Raw genomic sequence first — 18,018 nt, 5'->3', positions numbered from 1 at the left:
TGACTGTTGCTGGGTTAAGTGGCCCTCTATTTTGTCATTGGGAAAGAAAGAAAGAAAGAAAGAAAGGAAGGAAGGAAGGAAGGAAGGAGTGAAAGGAAGGGAAGCGGGAGGGGGAAAAAGAGGTAAAGAAGGGGAAAAAAGAAGAAAAGGGAAAGGGTAAAAGAGGAAGGAAGGAAGGAAGGAAGGAAGGAAGAAAAGGGAAGTGGAAAATGAAGGGATGATGGGAGGGGAGAGAAAGAAGGGAAGAGAAAGGAATGAAAGGAAAAGAAAGAAAAAAAGGAGGAAGGTGCAGGAGGAAAAGCAAGAGAAGAAGGAAAGAAGAGAAGGACTAAGTGTATAAGGGGAAAAGGAAGTGAAGAAAGAGCCACAAAGAATGCCTTCACTGTTGCCTTGGACTCCTTGTGATGTGGACCTTCTCAGAGCTGGAGAAGGGAGAAAGTTAGTCGAGCCTTGGTCTCAATGATAACTGGGCATGGCCAGCCAGAGAGTGACTTAGGGATGCTTAATTGGATAGTTTATTTATGTGCACGTCCATTCCATATGCCAGTATTTATTAGGGTGACTGTGGAAAGGTGAGTTTCCTCAAACTCTGGCCCCAGAGGCAAGCCCTGGCCACCTTTGTGCCACTTCTCTGTGACCCCCCCCCTTCCCTCTTTCTCCTTTCGCTCCCCCTTCCTCCTGTTTCCTGTCCCAAGGCGCCAGTTTCACCTGCCGGTGACGTCACCTCGGGGAGGGAGGGGTGGGGTGTGGTTTGGGAGAGGGAGGGGGTATAAGAGCCAAGCCCCGATGGAGAGCGGCATCTTCGCACCGGACGTCTCGACGCGCGCTTCCCTCTGCAGTTGAATCTACCCTCTTTGGGCTTCATTTTCCTCCAGCGTCCAGGTAAGAGAAGAGCTTCCAGGGCTGGAGGGATCAAGGCAAAACCTTGGGCACTTTTAATGCCTTTCCATCTTAGAGTTGTATGTGTTTAAATAGATTTCACAGTCTTATTTATGTCATTTCATTTGAACTGTTAGCTACAGGTGTCTCTCTGCTGAGTTAATGCACTTTGACTTCACTTTAAAGCAGGCATGGGCAAACTTGGGCCCTCCAGGTGTTTTGGACTTCAACTCCCACAATTCCTAGCAGCCGGTAGGCTGCTAGGAATTGTGGGAGTTGAAGTCCAAAACACCTGGAGGGCCCAAGTTTGCCCATGCCTGCATTAATGCCATGTCTCTTTAGTCTTCTTTGCTAATTAATATCTAGGGACAGGTCCAGGGGTGCATCTACACTGTAGAATTAACTCAGTTTGATACCCCTTTAAGTGCTTGATGATATGGAATCAAATGTATTTTTCTCCCCTTTCAATCAGGTCCAGGGGTGCATCTTCACCATAGAATTAACTCAGTTTCATACCCCTTTAAGTGCTTGATGATACAGAATCAAAAAGTTTTAGTTTCTCTGTTTTACCACATTGTAAATTCCAAGATTTCATAGCCTTGACCCCACGGCGGTTAAAGGAACTGTGTTAATTCTACAGTGTGGATGCACCCCTGTGTTATAGCCTGTCCTTAGGAGAGGTAGATAATTATTATTATTATTTATTAGTATTAGTATTATTTGAAACACAACAATATTATTACACAGCAAACAAGATCACTATGCTGGCTGTTGTATTGGATCACACATTGGATATTATTAATATTATTTATTGGAAATTGGGGCATTGATATCACCTTCCTGTGGGATTTTGCAGAGGAAAAGCACCTATTTCCTACCTTCTTCCCAATACTATTATTATTATTATTATTATTATTATTATTATTATTATTATTATTATTATTATTGGATATTGGGGCATTGATATCACCTTACTGTGGGATTTTGCAGAGAAAAGCACCTATTTCCTACCTTCTTCCCAATACTATTATTATTATTATTATTATTATTATTATTGAGACAAAAGCACAGTATGTCACAGCAAACGAGATCTCTATGCTGGATTTTGTATCACAAAATCACAAGTCGAACACTTCCCAAGCGTCTAGGACTGTGTGATGTATTATTATTATTATTACTACTACTACTACTATTATTATTATTATTATTGGAAATTGGGGCATTGATGTCACCTTTCCGTGGAACTGAGAAGAGAACCGCACCTGTTTCCTACCTCCTTCCCATGTGCTTCAATGTTCTCCTGCCTGGGAGACTGCCATGAAAAGAAATCCCACCTAAACATATTAGAAAGAACTTTAAGATTTCTTTGATAGTAAAATAGGCTAGGAATGGAACAGGAGCTCGTCTTCATGGGTTTCAAAATGGGCATCTTACTGTATTGCTTTAGTTAGGTCAGATTTGAACTAGATGACCTTTGGAACTCCTTCTAACATTAAGATACTAAGCATATGAAGAGTATTGCCAAAAGTTTTCATGTACGGAATCACTGGGTTGAAGTTAGTTTTCCGGGTTGTATGGCAGAAGCATTCCAGAAGCATTCTCTCCTGATATTTTGCCTGCATCTATGGCTGCATCCTCAGAGGTTGTGAGGTCTGTTAGAAACTGGGAAAATGGGGTTTATATATCTGTGGAATGTCCAGGGTGGGAGAAAGCACTGTTGTCTGTTTGAGGTAGATGTGAATGTTGCAATTGGCCACCTTGATTAGCATGATTAGCCCCCAGGCAGTAAGAAGCCAGACCTTGAAACTGCTAGGCCATTAAATGCAAATAAAACTGGCCAATGGCAACATTCACACCTGCCTCCAACAGACAAGAGTTCTTTCTCCCACCCTGGACATTCCACAGATATAGAAACCCATTTTTTTCTAGTTTCCAACAGACCTCACAACCTCTGAGGATGCCTGCCATAGATGCAGGCAAAATGTCAGGAGAGAATGCTTCTGGGACATGGCCATATGCAGTGCCTTATATATAATTGGGATGGTGTTGTAGAGAGGTGAATGCTATTGCTTTCTGGCCTCCCTTTCCTTGGGAATTTTGAAAGACAAAGATAAACATTAGGTTCTAAAGTTGTTTTTTGGGGAAATAATGTTAGTACTTGTTTGCTTTATGGAGGCATTGAATGCTTCTCAGTCTGTCTGAGAGGAAAAAGGAAAAGACCTGAGGCTGTTAGGAATTGTGGGAGTTGAAGTCCAAAACACCTGGAGGGTCTAAGTTTGCCCATGCCTGCACTAAAGGGAGGATTGGAATTAACAGTTGAAAAGAAGATTGAAAGTCACTTCTCTTTCTTTCTCTTTCCTGTTTCACTCTTTTTCCTCTGTTCTTTTGTTGTTGCTCAAAGTATTGCCGTGGTAAGAAACTTGGAAGTTGTAAATAAAATTAGAACTACTAAGAAATTACTATCTTGAGCAGTATAATAGCCCGCCTGATTTCCTCCCTTGGGAACTTCAAAGGCGAAGCTCAAGTGACGGGTCTTAGGACCCCACCTTTTCACTCCACCATAAAAGAAAGAAAACCATCCCTTGTCTGGTCCAAGCAGGTTTTGGTTGAGAGTGGCTCACCCCATAGAAACTCCCCCGCCCCCTTCCCCCCTCTGGTGGGGGAGTTTCGGTTGAAGAAGGGTGAGGGAAGGGCTGTCTTTGCCCCAATCCCAGCCTAAGCTTTTGTTCCCTGGAGCCAAGATTCCCCTCCTGGCCACATGTCTCTTTGTCCTGGAGATTTGAAATCCTGGTATAGGATGGAGGGAGGGGTTTTTAATGGGAGGTTTTGCTCCTCAGTGTTATTTGGGGTGATGTTTTGGAAAGCAGCCACCTTGCAACAGGTGAATTCATTTCCACCTGAATTTATTTTCACCTGTTTCTGGCATGGCTTCTTGTGGACTGAAACCTTTACGGTAGAGGCCCAACTTTAGGATCAGCTCTGGTTGCTGCCTGGATGGGAGATCACCATCAAATCCTCTTAAACTGCGGGTTCAGACTCCTTAGCTCATTGGTTCTCAAATGGCGCAATCTCTTAATACATTTTCTCTGGTTGTGGTGACCCTCAACCATAACATTATTTTCGTTGCTACTTAATAACTGTAATTTTGCTACTGTTACAAATTGTAATGTAAATATCTGATATGCAGGATATATTTTCATTCACTGGGCCAAATTTGGCATAAGTACCCGATATGCCCACATTCGAATACTGACGGGTTTTGGTTTTTTTTGGTTTTTTTTTTGTCATTTGGGAGTTGTAGTTGTTGGGATTTATCATTCATTTACAATCAAAGAGCATTCTGAACTCCACCAATGACAGAATTGAACCAGACTTGGCACACAGAACTTCCATGACCAACAGAACATATTTAGAAGGGGTTGGTGGGCATTGACCTTGAGTTTGGGAGTTGTGGTTCGCCTACATCAAGAGAGCACTGGATTCAAACAACGATAGATCTGGACCAAACTTGGCATGAATACTCAATATGCCCATATGTGAACACTGGTGGAGTTTAGGGGGAATAGACCTTAACATTTGGGAGTTGTAGTTGCTGGGATTTATAATTCACCTACAATCAAAGAGCACTCTAAACCTCACCAATTATAGATTTGAACCAAAGTTCCTACAAAGAACCCATGACCAACAGAAAATGTTTTCTGTTGCAAATGTTTTCTGATGGTCTTTGGCGACCCTACTGATACCCCCCTCACGACCCCCAGGTTGAGAAACACTGCCTTAGCTCAAAGTTGGGCTCGTGAAAAATGTTTCTGGATGTCAGTCACCTAGACATTTACAAGAATCTGTTAACCACAGTATACAGGAGGGGTCCTCAAATCTTTTAAGTAGATAGCCAATTCAGTCCTTCAGACTGGTGGGGATTTCAGACTATCGTATGAACCAATTCCTGTGCACACTGCACATATCTTATTTGTAGTGCACGAAAACATGAAAGAACAATACAATATTAAAAATGAAGAATATTTTTAGCCAACTTAAGCGAAGTATGGGCCTGCTTTTGGCATTTACAGTGGACTCTGCAGGAAATGCTTCAGTTGTACTTTACAAAAAGAAAAATAGCCTGTTTAGCAAGCCTTGCAAATTTTTATTTCATTATCGGTAAACATTTCACATGTTGTCGAAGGCTTTCATGGCCAGAATCAGTGGGTTGCTGAGAGTTTTCTGGGCGATATGACCATTTATCCAGAAGCAAACATCAGGAGAAAATGCTTCTGAAACATGTTCATACAGCCTGGAAAACTCACAGCAACCAGGTAAATGTTTGGTTTTAAAATACTTTTTTATATACCTGGGGACAGAGAGCTCATGGTGGCGCAGTGGGTTAAATTGCTGAGCTGCTGAACTTGCTGATAGAAAGGATGGCGGTTTGTATCCGGGAAGCGGGGTGAGCTCCTGCTGTTAGCCTCAGCTTCTGCCAACCTCGCAGTTTGAAAACATGCAAATGTGAGTAGATCAATAGTTACCGCCCAGGCGGGAAGGTAACAGCACTCCATGCAGTCATGCCGGCCACATGACTTTGGAGTATGTCTATGGATAATGCGTCTATTGACAATGCCGGCTCTTCGGCTTAGAAACGGAGATGAGTACCAACCCCCAGTCAGGCTAGACTTAATGTCAAGGGGAAACCTTTACCTTTACCTATTCCTGAAGACACATGAAAATGTCTTGGGTGGGAAGAGGTCATGAGTAGAAAAAAGTTTAAGAAGCCCTGCTATAGTTTATATCTCAGATCAGGGAACGTGGGATTGATACCAGATTTATCTCAGACCCACCAAGATTATTGATACTGTTTCCATTACCAGAATACCCTCCAATATTTGCTTTTTCCCTGAGTGTACCCTAAAGGCACCAAGTCATGTCTGACCTAGGAAACTAAACAGCGACAGCCCTGGCTAGTAGTTATTTGAGAGACCAACAAGGAATACCAATTTCTTTCAGAAGGAACTGGCAAAACCATTGGGCTGAACGTAATGTGTGAACGTGGCAATCTGAGTCCTTCTTGGCAGGGATTGCCTCCAGGATGTTTGAATGTTAACGTTAGCCCCTTCCTTTCAAGACTGGGATCTCTTGCAAAGGAGCGGAAAGGCATACTCCCAGAAGGCTTTGAAAATCTTGAAAGAGTTCCGTCTATGCAGGGAGAAAATCCAAGCCAAAAGGACCGTGGGTTTAGAAATGGTTAGGTGCTTGACTCCTAAATGCACCAAGGTGATATTTTAGAAATAGGTGAATTCATGACCATGTCCACCTGTCACTTGAATTCCTATCCACCTGTGCCATCAAATGTGTCCCTGTGTAGACTGAAACCTTTAAGGTGGGGGGGTCAGACCTGGTTAGTATCTGAATGGGAAACTGCCAACAAATATCCACAGATATATAAACATCACTTGCCTAGTTTCCAACAGACCTCTCAACCCTGAGGATGCCGGCCATAGATATGGGTGAAACGTCAGGAGAGAATGCTTCTGGAACATAGCCATATAGCCTGGAAAACTCACAGCAACAGAACCCAAATATCAGGTGGTTTAGAATATATTTCATATATTCTAGCCTCTGAATTTTCCTTGCCCAAGAAAACCCCATGGAATTCATTAGGTCGCAGTAAGTCACAGGCGCCTTGAAGGCACAGACAAACTTCAGGTGTTTTTCCAGAGCTTGTGTAAATGATCTGCAAATGGGGCCCCCAGGCCTTGCAGGTCAATAAAGGCTTTCTCCACCCCACTGGGAATGCAAACGGCCAATGATAAAAACCACAGTTTATCCTTTGTTCCTGATGGGTATTAAAGGGGAGATGGCCAGTCACCTCTATGTAAGCACCACATAGGTTGCTCTGTGTAGGATTAATTCCTCCTTAAGGCCAGTGTCTAGAGTGCAAAGTTTTATTTATTTATTTCCGCTGGGTAAAGGAGCTTTAAAGTTGACGGCAAAGCATAGTGATAGGAGTCCCCATGGCGCAATGGGTTAAACCCTTGTGCCAGAGGGTGGTTTGAATCCGGGGAGTGGGGTGAGCTCCCATCTGTCAGCTCCAGCTTCTCATGCGGGGACATGAGAGAAGCCTCCCACAATGATGGTAAAACATTCAGGCACTCCCTGGGAAATGTACTTGCAGATAACCAATTCTCTCACATCAGAAGTGACTTATAGTTGTATTGTCGAAGGCTTTCATGGCCGGAATCACTGGGTTGTTGTAGGTTTTTTCGGGCTATATGGCCATGTTCTAGAGGCATTCTCTCCTGATGTTTCGCCTGCATCTATTGCAAGCATCCTCAGAGGTAGTGAGGATGCTTGCCATAGATGCAGTACCTCTGAGGATGCTTGCCATAGATGCAGGCTAAATGTCAGGAGAGAATGCCTCTAGAACATGGCCTTATAGCCCAAAAAAAACCCTACAACAACCCAGTGACTTATAGTTTCTTAAGTCAATCTGACATGGAAAAAAAGCATAGTGATTTGCTGAGACCTTGACAGGAAAAGGTGCTTTTTTGGACTGTGAATCCCAGAATCCCCTAGCCGAAATGTGTATGCTTTCAGCATTCCACGCTATTTGTTTGGCTGGTAAGAGTTCCTGCGTCTTGAAGTACAGCTACAGCTACAGATTTGTACTCTTTTCCAAACAAAAAGGCATTGAATCTGTTGTTGAATGGAAGGTCAGTGGTCAGGACTAATTGTTTAATGGAATCACTTTTCCAAGTTGCTGCTGGAACACTCTGAATAGCAAGGGCATTCCCACAGATACTCTTACCTTTCAGCACAGACGCAGAGAAAGTTGTCCCCTAAAGCAGGGGAAAAGCCATCAATCTTGCAGTGGGAATGGCATTGGTTTAATGTGCTGTTAAAATGTATGGTCTTGTACAAGTCATGAAAATTTAACCTGAGGCTTTTCAATAGGGGAGGCACAGAGTTTTGAGTCTGTAATTGTTAAACCTTGTTAATCGGTATGCCGAAGTTGTAAGGAGTGAGCCTTGTAACATGGAGAAATGTTAACAAACCTGTCTGAAAAGCACAGAGTATGTGTCAATATGGGATTTTTTTTTCTTAAACTTGACTTCAGGACTTGCAAAACAGGTAGTGTTCAGCCTCATCTCAGACCTCAGAGCTTTGGGGAGTTAACTTGCATGGACTACAACTTCCACAATCCCCAAGGCAGATATATTGTAGTTTTAACAAAGTAACAAAGTGGTGCAGTGGGTTAAACCGCTGAGCTGCTGAATTTGCTGACGGAAAGGTCGCCGGTTCAAATCTGGGGAGCAGGGTCAGCTCCCGCTGTTAGCCCCAGCTTCTGTCAACCTAGCAATTTGAAAACATGCAAATGTGAGTAGATCAATAGGTACCACTCCATTCAGTCATACTGGTCACATGACCCTGGAGGTGTCTATGGGCAACGCCGGCTCTTCGGCTTAGAAATGGAGATGAGTACCAACCCCCAGAGTTGGACACGACAGGACTTAATGTCAGGGGAAAACCTTTACCTTTACCTAACTTTCATATTAGCATGCAAGAAGCTGTCTATTTTGAACTCCCTTTATCCTTATCTTCTATTTATTTTCCTTTCTTGCTCATTCCTTCTAGAAGAACTCTTTAGAAAGAAAAGAAAATTGTGCCGATAGCTGATATAATTAAAAAGCATAGCAACAATCAGGGCCAGCTAATTGCTTCCCGACAAAGGATTCCCCCAGGCAGGAAGCCAAGCCTTGAAGCTGCAAGGCCAATTATTGCTTCTGTTGTGGTTTGTTTTTAATGTTTTAATTTGTATTATGATATTATGTGTACTGATTTGTTGTAAACTGCCCTGAGTCGCCGACAGGCTGAGAAAGGCGGTATACAAATACAATCAATCAATCAATAATCAAGCAATCAATAATCAATTGCAACATTCACCCTTGCCTCAAACAGACAGTTCTTTCTCTCACCCTGGAGATTCCACAGATGTATAAACCCCACTTGCCTTGTTTCCAGCAAACTTCACAACCTCTGGGGATGCCTGCCATAGTTGTCGGCGAAACGTCAGGAGAGAATGCTTCTGGAACATGGCCATAAGCCCGGAAAACTCACAGCAACCCATAGCATCTTCTTGGAAGACTAGTGTATTGCATAGTTGAAAAATGCATGAAAGCAATAATAAGACTTTCCTCTCTAGTGCTAAGCCCACCTGGCCTTGCTTCTCTTCACTGGCTTTAGAATTAAGGATTTTCATGGTGCAGAGAGTGTAGCAGTGTCCTTTGCTGTGCTTTCCTGGGGTTTAGACTATCCAAACATAGCTGAAACTGGGTATCATAAGTGACTCAAAACTACTACTGCTGAGAATTTTCTTAGCCTAACACTCCAGTGTTCAAGGACCTCTTACACTTTGCTGGAGCTTAGCTTATCTAGAGTCTATGCTCCATTTTCCTGGGGCCAAACACATCCTTGGATTCTGCAACTGAATGGCCAGTTTTGCAAGCAAAGCTTTGGGGATCAGATGAGAAAGTGACGATTTCATCTAAGAGATGTGGCAGTGGGAATCTTGTGTTTCTATTTTCCTTTATTTGGCAGCGTGAAGTGAATTTCCTTTCGTTCTGCTCCAACTTCCAGTTGTTACCCCAGGTATGGCCCTGTTCCTAGGAAAAATGAGCAACTCCTTTTCAAGTGGCTTATGATGGGTTTGCCTCTCCTTAATAATTCCCTGTGAGCTTCCAAAGCAGCTTCAAACACCACTCCCAGCCCTAAGTCTCCAAGTGTAATGAGAGATTATGCATCACTGTGGTTATTGTAAGACTTTAGCTACCTGTTCTGTGGGTTGTTGAGTGTTTTCTGGTCTATATGGTCATGATCCAGAAGCATTTTCTCCTGATGTTTCACCTGTATCTATGGCAGGCATCATCAGAAGTTGTGAACTTAGTTGGAAACTAAGTAAGACATATCTGTGGAATGTCCAGGGTGGGAGAAAGAACTCTTGTCTCTTGAATGTTGAATGTGAGAATGTTGCAATTAACCAGCTTGATTAGCATTGAATTGCCTTTTAAGAAATCTAAATAAATAAAGTAAATAAAGAACAGCACTCAGAAAATAGGGGAATTCCAGACAGGACACAATCAGGGCCAGCTAACACATCCCAACAAAAGATTCCCTCAGGCAAGAAGCAGCCAGGCTTTGAAGTTTGAAAGATTCCCTCAGGCCATTGAATGCTAATCAAGGTGGCTAATTGCAACATTCACATAAACCTCATTTGCCTAGTTTCCAACAGACCTCACAACTTCTGAGGATGCCTGCCATAGATGCAGGTGAAACATCAGGAGATAATGCTTCTGTAACATGGCCATACAGCCTGGAAAACACACAACAACCCAGTGATTCTGGCCATGAAAGCCTTTGACAATATGGAATTGAGGAGATTGCCATTTGATCCCTTACTTTTGGCAGCAAAATGTCTTGAGTTGGCCTCACTGCAGAGAGAAAAAACCGTCTTGTGCTCACCTTAGCTTTATATTTGAGAGCACAGCATTTTAGGTTTATTTGAACTACAACTCCCAGAGTCCCCAAGCATCCGCATGGCCACTGTCCTTGGATCCTGGAAGCTGTTGTTCAAAGAATACCGTTTTCCAGACTCCCTATTTGGTAATGTCTCCAGACTTAGGTTTGCTTGCCTGGGGCAGCATTGTTGGTCTGGCTTCCACTGAGCAAAACTGGTTTGTTCTGCAGCCTAGATCTGGCTCTGAGACTTGGGAGTCTAAATAGCGATAGTGTTTCTGATCAGTGTGTTCTACCTTGGTACAACATGATCATGACCTTCTCCTACACCTCCCCACTAATGCTTTCCTCAAGTTTAAAGCCTCCCCTTACTGGCAATTCGGCTGAAAAATGTTGAGAATTCTGCTGTTTCATGTACCTTGGCCCTATATTTCACAAGATGCATGCCATCTGCATAGAGGGGCTGGGAAGTTCTAAAATCCACTCCCTATCTCAGAAAGCCATTTTCTCGGTTCACTTAAATATGAAATCCTATTTGAGACATGCTTTCCATTTGAGCCTAGTGACAAAGCGTGATAGGGCTTCTTCAAGCTCTTTGGGTCATGTTTCCGTTCTTGGGAGTGATAAAGCTGTAGTTGGTGAAAAGTAATGTCCCTCCACTACTATAGGTAGTTTTTCTCATTACACCAAATCCTGTCTGATTTTGGAAATTAAGCGGTGCTGTAGGCCAATATTTCGTGACCTGGGGGTCGGAACTCCTGGGGGGGGGGGGTAGCCAAAGACCATCAGAAAACAGTATTTTCTGTTGGTCTTGGGGGTTGTATGTGGGAAGTTTGGCCCAATTCCATCGTTGGTGGGGTTCAGAATGCTCTTTGATTGTAGGTGAACTATAAATCCCTAGAACTACAACTCCTAAATGTCAAGATCTATTTTCCCCAAACTACACCACATTTCGGCATATTGAGTATTTGTGCCAAGTTTGGTTCAGATCTATAATTGTTTGAGTCCACGGTGCTCTCTGGATGTAGGTGAACTACAACTCCAAAACTCAAGGTCAATGCCCATGAAACCCTTCCATTATTTTCTGTTGGTTGTGGAAATTCTGTGTGCCAAGATTGGTACAATTACATCATTGGTGGAGTTTAGAATGCTCTTTGACGGTAGGTGAACTATAAATCCCAACAACTACAACTTCCAAATGACAAAATCAATCACCCACCCTCCACAACTCCAACAGTATTCAAATTTGGGTGTATCCAGTGAATGAAAATACTTCCTGCGTATCAGATATTTACATTACTATTCATAACAGTAGCAAAATTACAGTTATGAAGTAACAATGAAAATAATGTTATGGTTTGGGTGTCATAGCATTAGGAAGGTTGAGAGCCAATTGTATAGACTATATTTCAAAAGCAGCTGGCAAATCCACTTCTGAATATTCCTTTGCCTGAGAAACCCTATGAAATTTATGGGTTGCCATACATTGATAGGAAACTTGAAGTCTCATAGACAAACATCGGACAAGAGAGTACTTTGTTTATTCCTGCCCTTCCTTCTGTTCTAATTGAATGCAAACTGTGGTACTTTTGCATTTTGAAATTGATTTGCATCAGTTGGAAGTAAGCGGAGAACTAAAGGAGAGGGGGAGAAATGGGGAATTTTAAATGTAGTTGAATGAATAGATTGACATTCGATTAATTGGGAGTGTCCCAGGCAAATCAGGACAATTGAAGGATATTGGACTGGATCTTTCACACGACACCTTTAGCACACATCTATGCTTGTGTTTATTCCTCCCACCCATGAGCATTCGTGGTTTCAGCATGACGGGTGTGTGGAATCTTAAGCTGAAACCCAAATAAACAATAAGCCAGTGAAGCAGAAATGTCAATGAAGAGCAAGAGGCATTCTCAGATGAGCAAACGGTGTTGCCCAAGAGACCTACAGTATGTTGCTAAATACACTGTTTTTCCTCTTGCCGTGGATAGTCTTAGCCACGAACCCTTGTGTGACTCCTTTGCTGCCCCGGGGCAGGTGGTTATGCAATTTGAGAGGTTGCTCAGAGGGCAGGTGTTAGAAACCGGGCTTGGAGGAGAGGAAAAAACTCCCAGTTGTGCAAGGGCTGCTATTCTGGGCATCAGATGAGTTGGAGGGCAATTAATCTGACCTACTGAACAAGTAGGAAGGAAAACTACTATCTCTGCTGGCCAGGTTATGACTCGAGCTGATACTGGAGAAATGGCATGAAGTGATGATTCAGGAGGTTGGCTTTTTGTCCGAAACAGGCAAGGAGTATCAGCCTACTCATCTAGATTCACTCCTATCTGAGTCAGGTGGGGGAATTCTACTCTTAGAAAGAGGTTGTCATAAAAACATCAGGCTCACAGATACTCGAACTCACAATGAATCACCCAGTCAACCTGCTTCAGGATTTTTAGTCCAAATAAGGAACTTTTTCAAGCTGAGGACACTACTCCTATGGCAGGATCTTGAATTTCCTGTCTAGATTCCGTATAGATGGGGGTAGCACTGGAATTTCGGGTGGGATTTGGAAAGCGTTTCTTCTAGAAATGCAGATTGTCAGTGCTATTTACCTATTCCAGTGGTTCTCAATCAGTGGGTCCCCAGATATTTTGGCCTTCAACTCCTAGAAAACCTAACAGCTGGTAAACTGGCTGGGATTTCTGGAAGTTGTAGGCCAAAACACCCAGGGACCTACAGGTTGAGAACAACTAACCGATTTAGTACTTCTAGATCAGTGTTTCTCAACCTGGGGGTTGCAAGGGGGTGTCAAAAGGGTCACCAAAGACCATAAGAAAACACAGTATTTTCTGTTGGTCACGGGGGTTCTGTGTGGGAAGTTTGGCCCAATTCTATCGTTGGTAGGGTTCAGAGTGCTCTTTGATTGTAGGTGAACTATAAATCTCAGCAACTACAACTCCCAAATGTCAAGGTCCAGTGTTCACATTTGGGCATATTAAGTATCCATGCCAAGTTTGGCCCGGATTCATCATTGTTTGAGCCCACAGTGCTCTCTTGATGTAGGTGAACTACAGCTCTAAAACCAAGGTCAGTGCACACCAAATCCTTCCACTATTTTCTGTTGGTCATGGTAGTTCTGTGTGCCAAGTTTAGTTCAATTCTATCATTGGTGGAGTTCAGAATGCTCTTTGATTGTAGGTGAACTATACATCCCAGCAACTACAACTCTCTAATGACAAAATCAATTCCTACCCAACCCCACCAGCATTCAAATGTGGGCATATCGGGTGTTTGTGCCAAATTTGTTCCAGTGAATGAAAATACATCTTGCATATCAGATATTTACATGAAACAGTCTGTGCTGTTTCCTAGAAGGAGATGCGGTCTCGAAGATAGATTGGACCCGTATCGTATAAGGTTTTATAGGTAACAATCTGCACTTCTAATTGGGTCTGGAAATTCAGACAGTGGAGCTGCTTTTATAGGGGCATGGTGTGCTCACTATAATCAGCTAAGGAGCATAGAAAATATGTCCACAATTATTTTCAGGCTTTCTGGGTATACAGAAAGCCCTTTGGTGTCAATTTTTAATACATTTTTTTTTTACCCAGAGGGGATGTCAAAAAATGCCCCCCACAACACAAAAGTATCTTTTGAAACAAAGCCCTTTTCTTAAAAAGGAAAGGAAGAAAGGAGAAAAGGGAAGTCATGATTCTGACTCAGAGGCAAGTCACGTACTGTTGGAAGGGAACTTTTTGAACTAACTCACATGGCTTGTCCATGTTATGCCAAGCAATGTTTCAAACCAGACTCGGGTTTTGATGTTTGTTTGCTTTACTCTACAAACTGCCCAAAATATTACAATGACATCATTCATGTAGACTTGCATTGTCCTCTCTGACGGGCAGTAGCTTTCCCCCCATCATTTTTTCTGGAGATGGCAAGAATTGAACAAGTGTGCACACTGGTTTGCTATGCCATGTAAGAAATCATAGGACAGAAATAACTTTTCCAAGCTCTGATTGGAAATCAGTATTGTCTAGCCTCCTATAACTTATCACCTATTATGCGCAACTTTTTTTACACAAGGGCATTTCCTTCACGTCGGTCTAGAGAAGGTTTTCCAGGTGGGAAAGAAGGTCCTCCCATTTTGTAGCAGACACACACAACAAAAGAATAAATAGTAACTTTTAAATTGAACCTTATTCAAAGCTATACTTAGCCAGAAGGGATTTCCCTCTAATGTATAACCCCAATAATGAATGGGCAATGGAACAAATTGTAGATTCCTGGTCTTGCTGGAAGGAACAGGTTGTATAATTGCGTACAGCTAATCCTTAGCTAAAGAGCAACAAGGGGAAAACTGGCTTGGCAAGGGGAGCCTTGAAGCACAACCGACTCCAGAGCCTGTGAAATTGGCTTGTGTGGTCTATTGTTTTGTCTCAAGTTAAATACAGTATTTCTTAAGGTCGATCAGGTTGCACTGTTACATGGGTTTCCTTTGGCATGGAGTTAAGTGGACAACTGTGACCAGACAGAGCCTTCTATTAGGAGCCATGAATTAGATCTCAAAAACTGCTTGTCACCATCACACACTATTTAGAGGTGCCTTTAATGTGTGCCTTCAAGTCATTTCCACTTTTTGCTTCCATATCACTGGGATTTCCTGACCAGATTTGGGCGGGGTGGGGGGGGGGTGGGTGGGTTATGTTGCTTTCTTCTAAGGCTGTGAGAGAATAAGACTTGCCCAAGATCACCCAGTGCTTTTCCATGGCTGAGTGGATATTCAGACCTTGTACTCAACACTTGTAATCCAGCACTCTAGCCATTAGACCACACTGGTTTTCTAGCAGGGTTTCTAGACTTTTTGGTTTCATTCAACCACTGATGGCTATTCTACATACCTCTGGATGTTGCTGGACTGCAGTTTTCTGTGGGCTAGGCAAGTAGTGAGGAATGCCAACAGTGCTTCCAAAAACATGGATCCCCAAATTTTGTTGAGCTTCAACCCTCGGAAGCCCTGGACAATACAGTCAAGAATTCCAGGAGTTACACTCTGCCAATATCTGCAGCATCAAAGCTTTGGAACCACTCTAATTGTCCAATCCTTCTCCAATCTACCCAATTCAGTGGTTCCTAATCTGTGGTCCATGGAGCACAGAACTAAAATATGGTTTGAGGCCTCACAGTTGCAACAAGAGCGACTGTGAGGCCCTCTTACAAGTGCCAAGGCTTATTAAATATGGTTTTCTGTCAGCAAGCAGATGGCGACTACCGGTTGCGTATGTTCTGTATCAGAAACTAGAGCTGAGGTGGTCTATCCAATGCAATTTTCTGAATTAGCATCCCAGATAACTAAACCAAATCTAAAGTTGACAAAAAACCAATTCGTAACCCTTTTGGTGCTAATGTTGGAGAGTTGTCCCTGGTCAAAAAAAAAAAAAAAGGAACCACTGATCTAATTGAATGGTCCCAGTATTGGGTCTCCCGTTGTTGCTTGCCTACAGCTCTCATTCCTGAAGAGATGCTGGCTGCTGCTGATAATTGTAGATTATCTGGTGACTCAATGTTGACAGAAGCTGGTTTAATCCTTGTTATAAGTTAGTGACCTTTAGCATATCTGGAGATACTGAATTCTGTAAATTAAACTGGGTAAAATATTGTACTTGGATCATCGCCAGTCATAATTTACCTTTGTGTAACATAGCCTTCCGGAATGCATATGCTCTATGAATGTAGGTGCATTTTTTAAAGTTGTGTGCAATGTAAAGAGTAAAATGACTTGGATATTCATCAAAAGTTTTTTTTCTGTTCCTCTGCAGGTCTGTCCTCACTTGAAGCCATGAGTTCTGCTGGTTTACAAATCATGGGCATGGCCCTGTCAGTGCTGGGCTGGATTGGGGCGATCGTTACCTGTGCTTTGCCTATGTGGAAGGTCACCGCTTTTATCGGCACCAATATTGTGACGGCGCAGATCACCTGGGAGGGGCTTTGGATGAACTGTGTGGTGCAGAGCACTGGCCAGATGCAGTGCAAAGTCTATGATTCCATGCTGGCCCTACCTCAAGATATCCAAACAGCTCGGGCTCTGATGGTCATCTCTGTGCTCCTAGCTGTCCTGGCCTTGATGATTGGCATTGTAGGAGCCAAGTGTACCAACTGCGTGGAGGATGAGGATACCAAGGCACGCATCATCATTGTCTCTGGAGCCGTCTTCTTGGCGGCAGGAATCCTCTGCCTCATCCCTGTGTGCTGGTCAGCCAACACCATCATCCGTGAGTTCTACAGCCCCTTGGTGGGTGAACACCAAAAGAGAGAGTTGGGAGCTTCCCTCTACATCGGCTGGGCATCCTCTGGCTTGCTCCTCCTTGGAGGAGCACTGCTGTGCTGCAATTGCCCCAAGAAAGACAGCAACAACTACAGCGCACGCTACACCGCTGCTGCTTCTCAACCCCGAAGTGATTACCCCAGCAAGAACTACGTCTAGGAAGAACATCCTGGAAGCCAAACCAATAGCGTCCAGAAAGCTCAATGATGTTGGGTCTCCTTGGAAGGAGGAAAAGGACTGTATCCCTTCTGGGATGCCACACAAATGAGTGTCCCTACTGAAAACCAAAATATCCTGCTCCGAGACTTCCCAACATTTTTGTCCCATCAGTATTCTTCCCTCACTCCCCATTGTTGTCATATTCATTGTACAGATGTGCCCTAAAGTGGTCAGAAATATCTTCCTGGATAATATTTGTGAGTTGTGATCAGTGTGTTCCCTTTGTAGTAGGCAGATGAGGTTCTCAGTCTTGAAAATCCTCTTTCCACGCAGTTTAGGATACATGTGCTTAATCTCCCCTTAATGTTCACCAAGGGGCTCCAACTGCCAGAAATCCACTGAGGTCAATTCCTGTTCAATACAATCTGTATCTAGAAGGGAGGGTGGAAGCCAGTAACCCAACCCAGGGTAATGAAAGCTGTGATGTGTTGTACCATATTATTTTTAAATGAACGGGATGTAGACTTTTAGGGGGTTTTTTTCTATTGTTTTGCTAACTTGTATTGTGATTGTTGCTAATGTTTATGCATTTCATACAATATGCCTGTTTTACTTTTTTTTAATGACCTGAATAAAAAAAATTCTAGGCTTTTGTATATAGTAATTGATGGTCTAGTGATTTTATGGAAGGGATTGGGGGCTAAAACATTTTAAGGTAGAATATAGTCATGGAACAATTAAGTTCCACTCGAGAGCCTTATGGATAATCACCATCCTTGCAGATGGGTTAGACTACTGCCTTGCCATAAATCAGTGTTTCTCAACCTGGGGGCTGGGTTCCCGGGGGGGGGGGGGGTCACGAGGGGTTGCCAAAGACCATCAGAAAACACAGTATTTTCTGTTGGACATAGAGTTATAAATAATATTATTATTATTATTATTATTATTATTATTATTATAAAACTTTATTTATATACTGCCCTATCTCCCCTAGGGGACTCAGAGCGGTTTCCACATATGCAAAATAATACAAAAACATACAATATAAAACAAAAACATAGTCATAAACTGTTAACACAACATATATATTACAATCAATTTAAAAGCAGTTCCGCTCTCTTCTTCATGCAAGGTAGGCCCGTCGCAAACTAGGTTTCTGCTGG

At 42.9% G+C, this 18,018-nt stretch overlaps 1 protein-coding gene across 1 annotated transcript; it reads left to right on the top strand.

The window, feature by feature from the left end:
- Positions 1 to 793: 793 nt before the first annotated feature.
- On the top strand, positions 794 to 17,519 carry LOC132777995 (claudin-4-like). Its single transcript, XM_060780582.2, has 2 exons — positions 794 to 882; positions 16,191 to 17,519. Exon 2 carries the CDS (start codon positions 16,211 to 16,213, stop codon positions 16,853 to 16,855), a length of 645 nt encoding a protein of 214 aa, XP_060636565.1. The 5' UTR covers positions 794 to 882; positions 16,191 to 16,210; the 3' UTR covers positions 16,856 to 17,519.
- The last annotated feature ends 499 nt before the right edge of the window (positions 17,520 to 18,018 follow it).

This window comes from Anolis sagrei, chromosome 6, assembly GCF_037176765.1.
Source record: "Anolis sagrei isolate rAnoSag1 chromosome 6, rAnoSag1.mat, whole genome shotgun sequence".
NCBI classification, from domain to species: Eukaryota; Metazoa; Chordata; class Lepidosauria; order Squamata; family Dactyloidae; genus Anolis; species Anolis sagrei.
The sequence above is the reverse complement of the archived record's forward strand: the minus strand, read 5'-3'. Positions and strand labels throughout refer to the sequence as shown.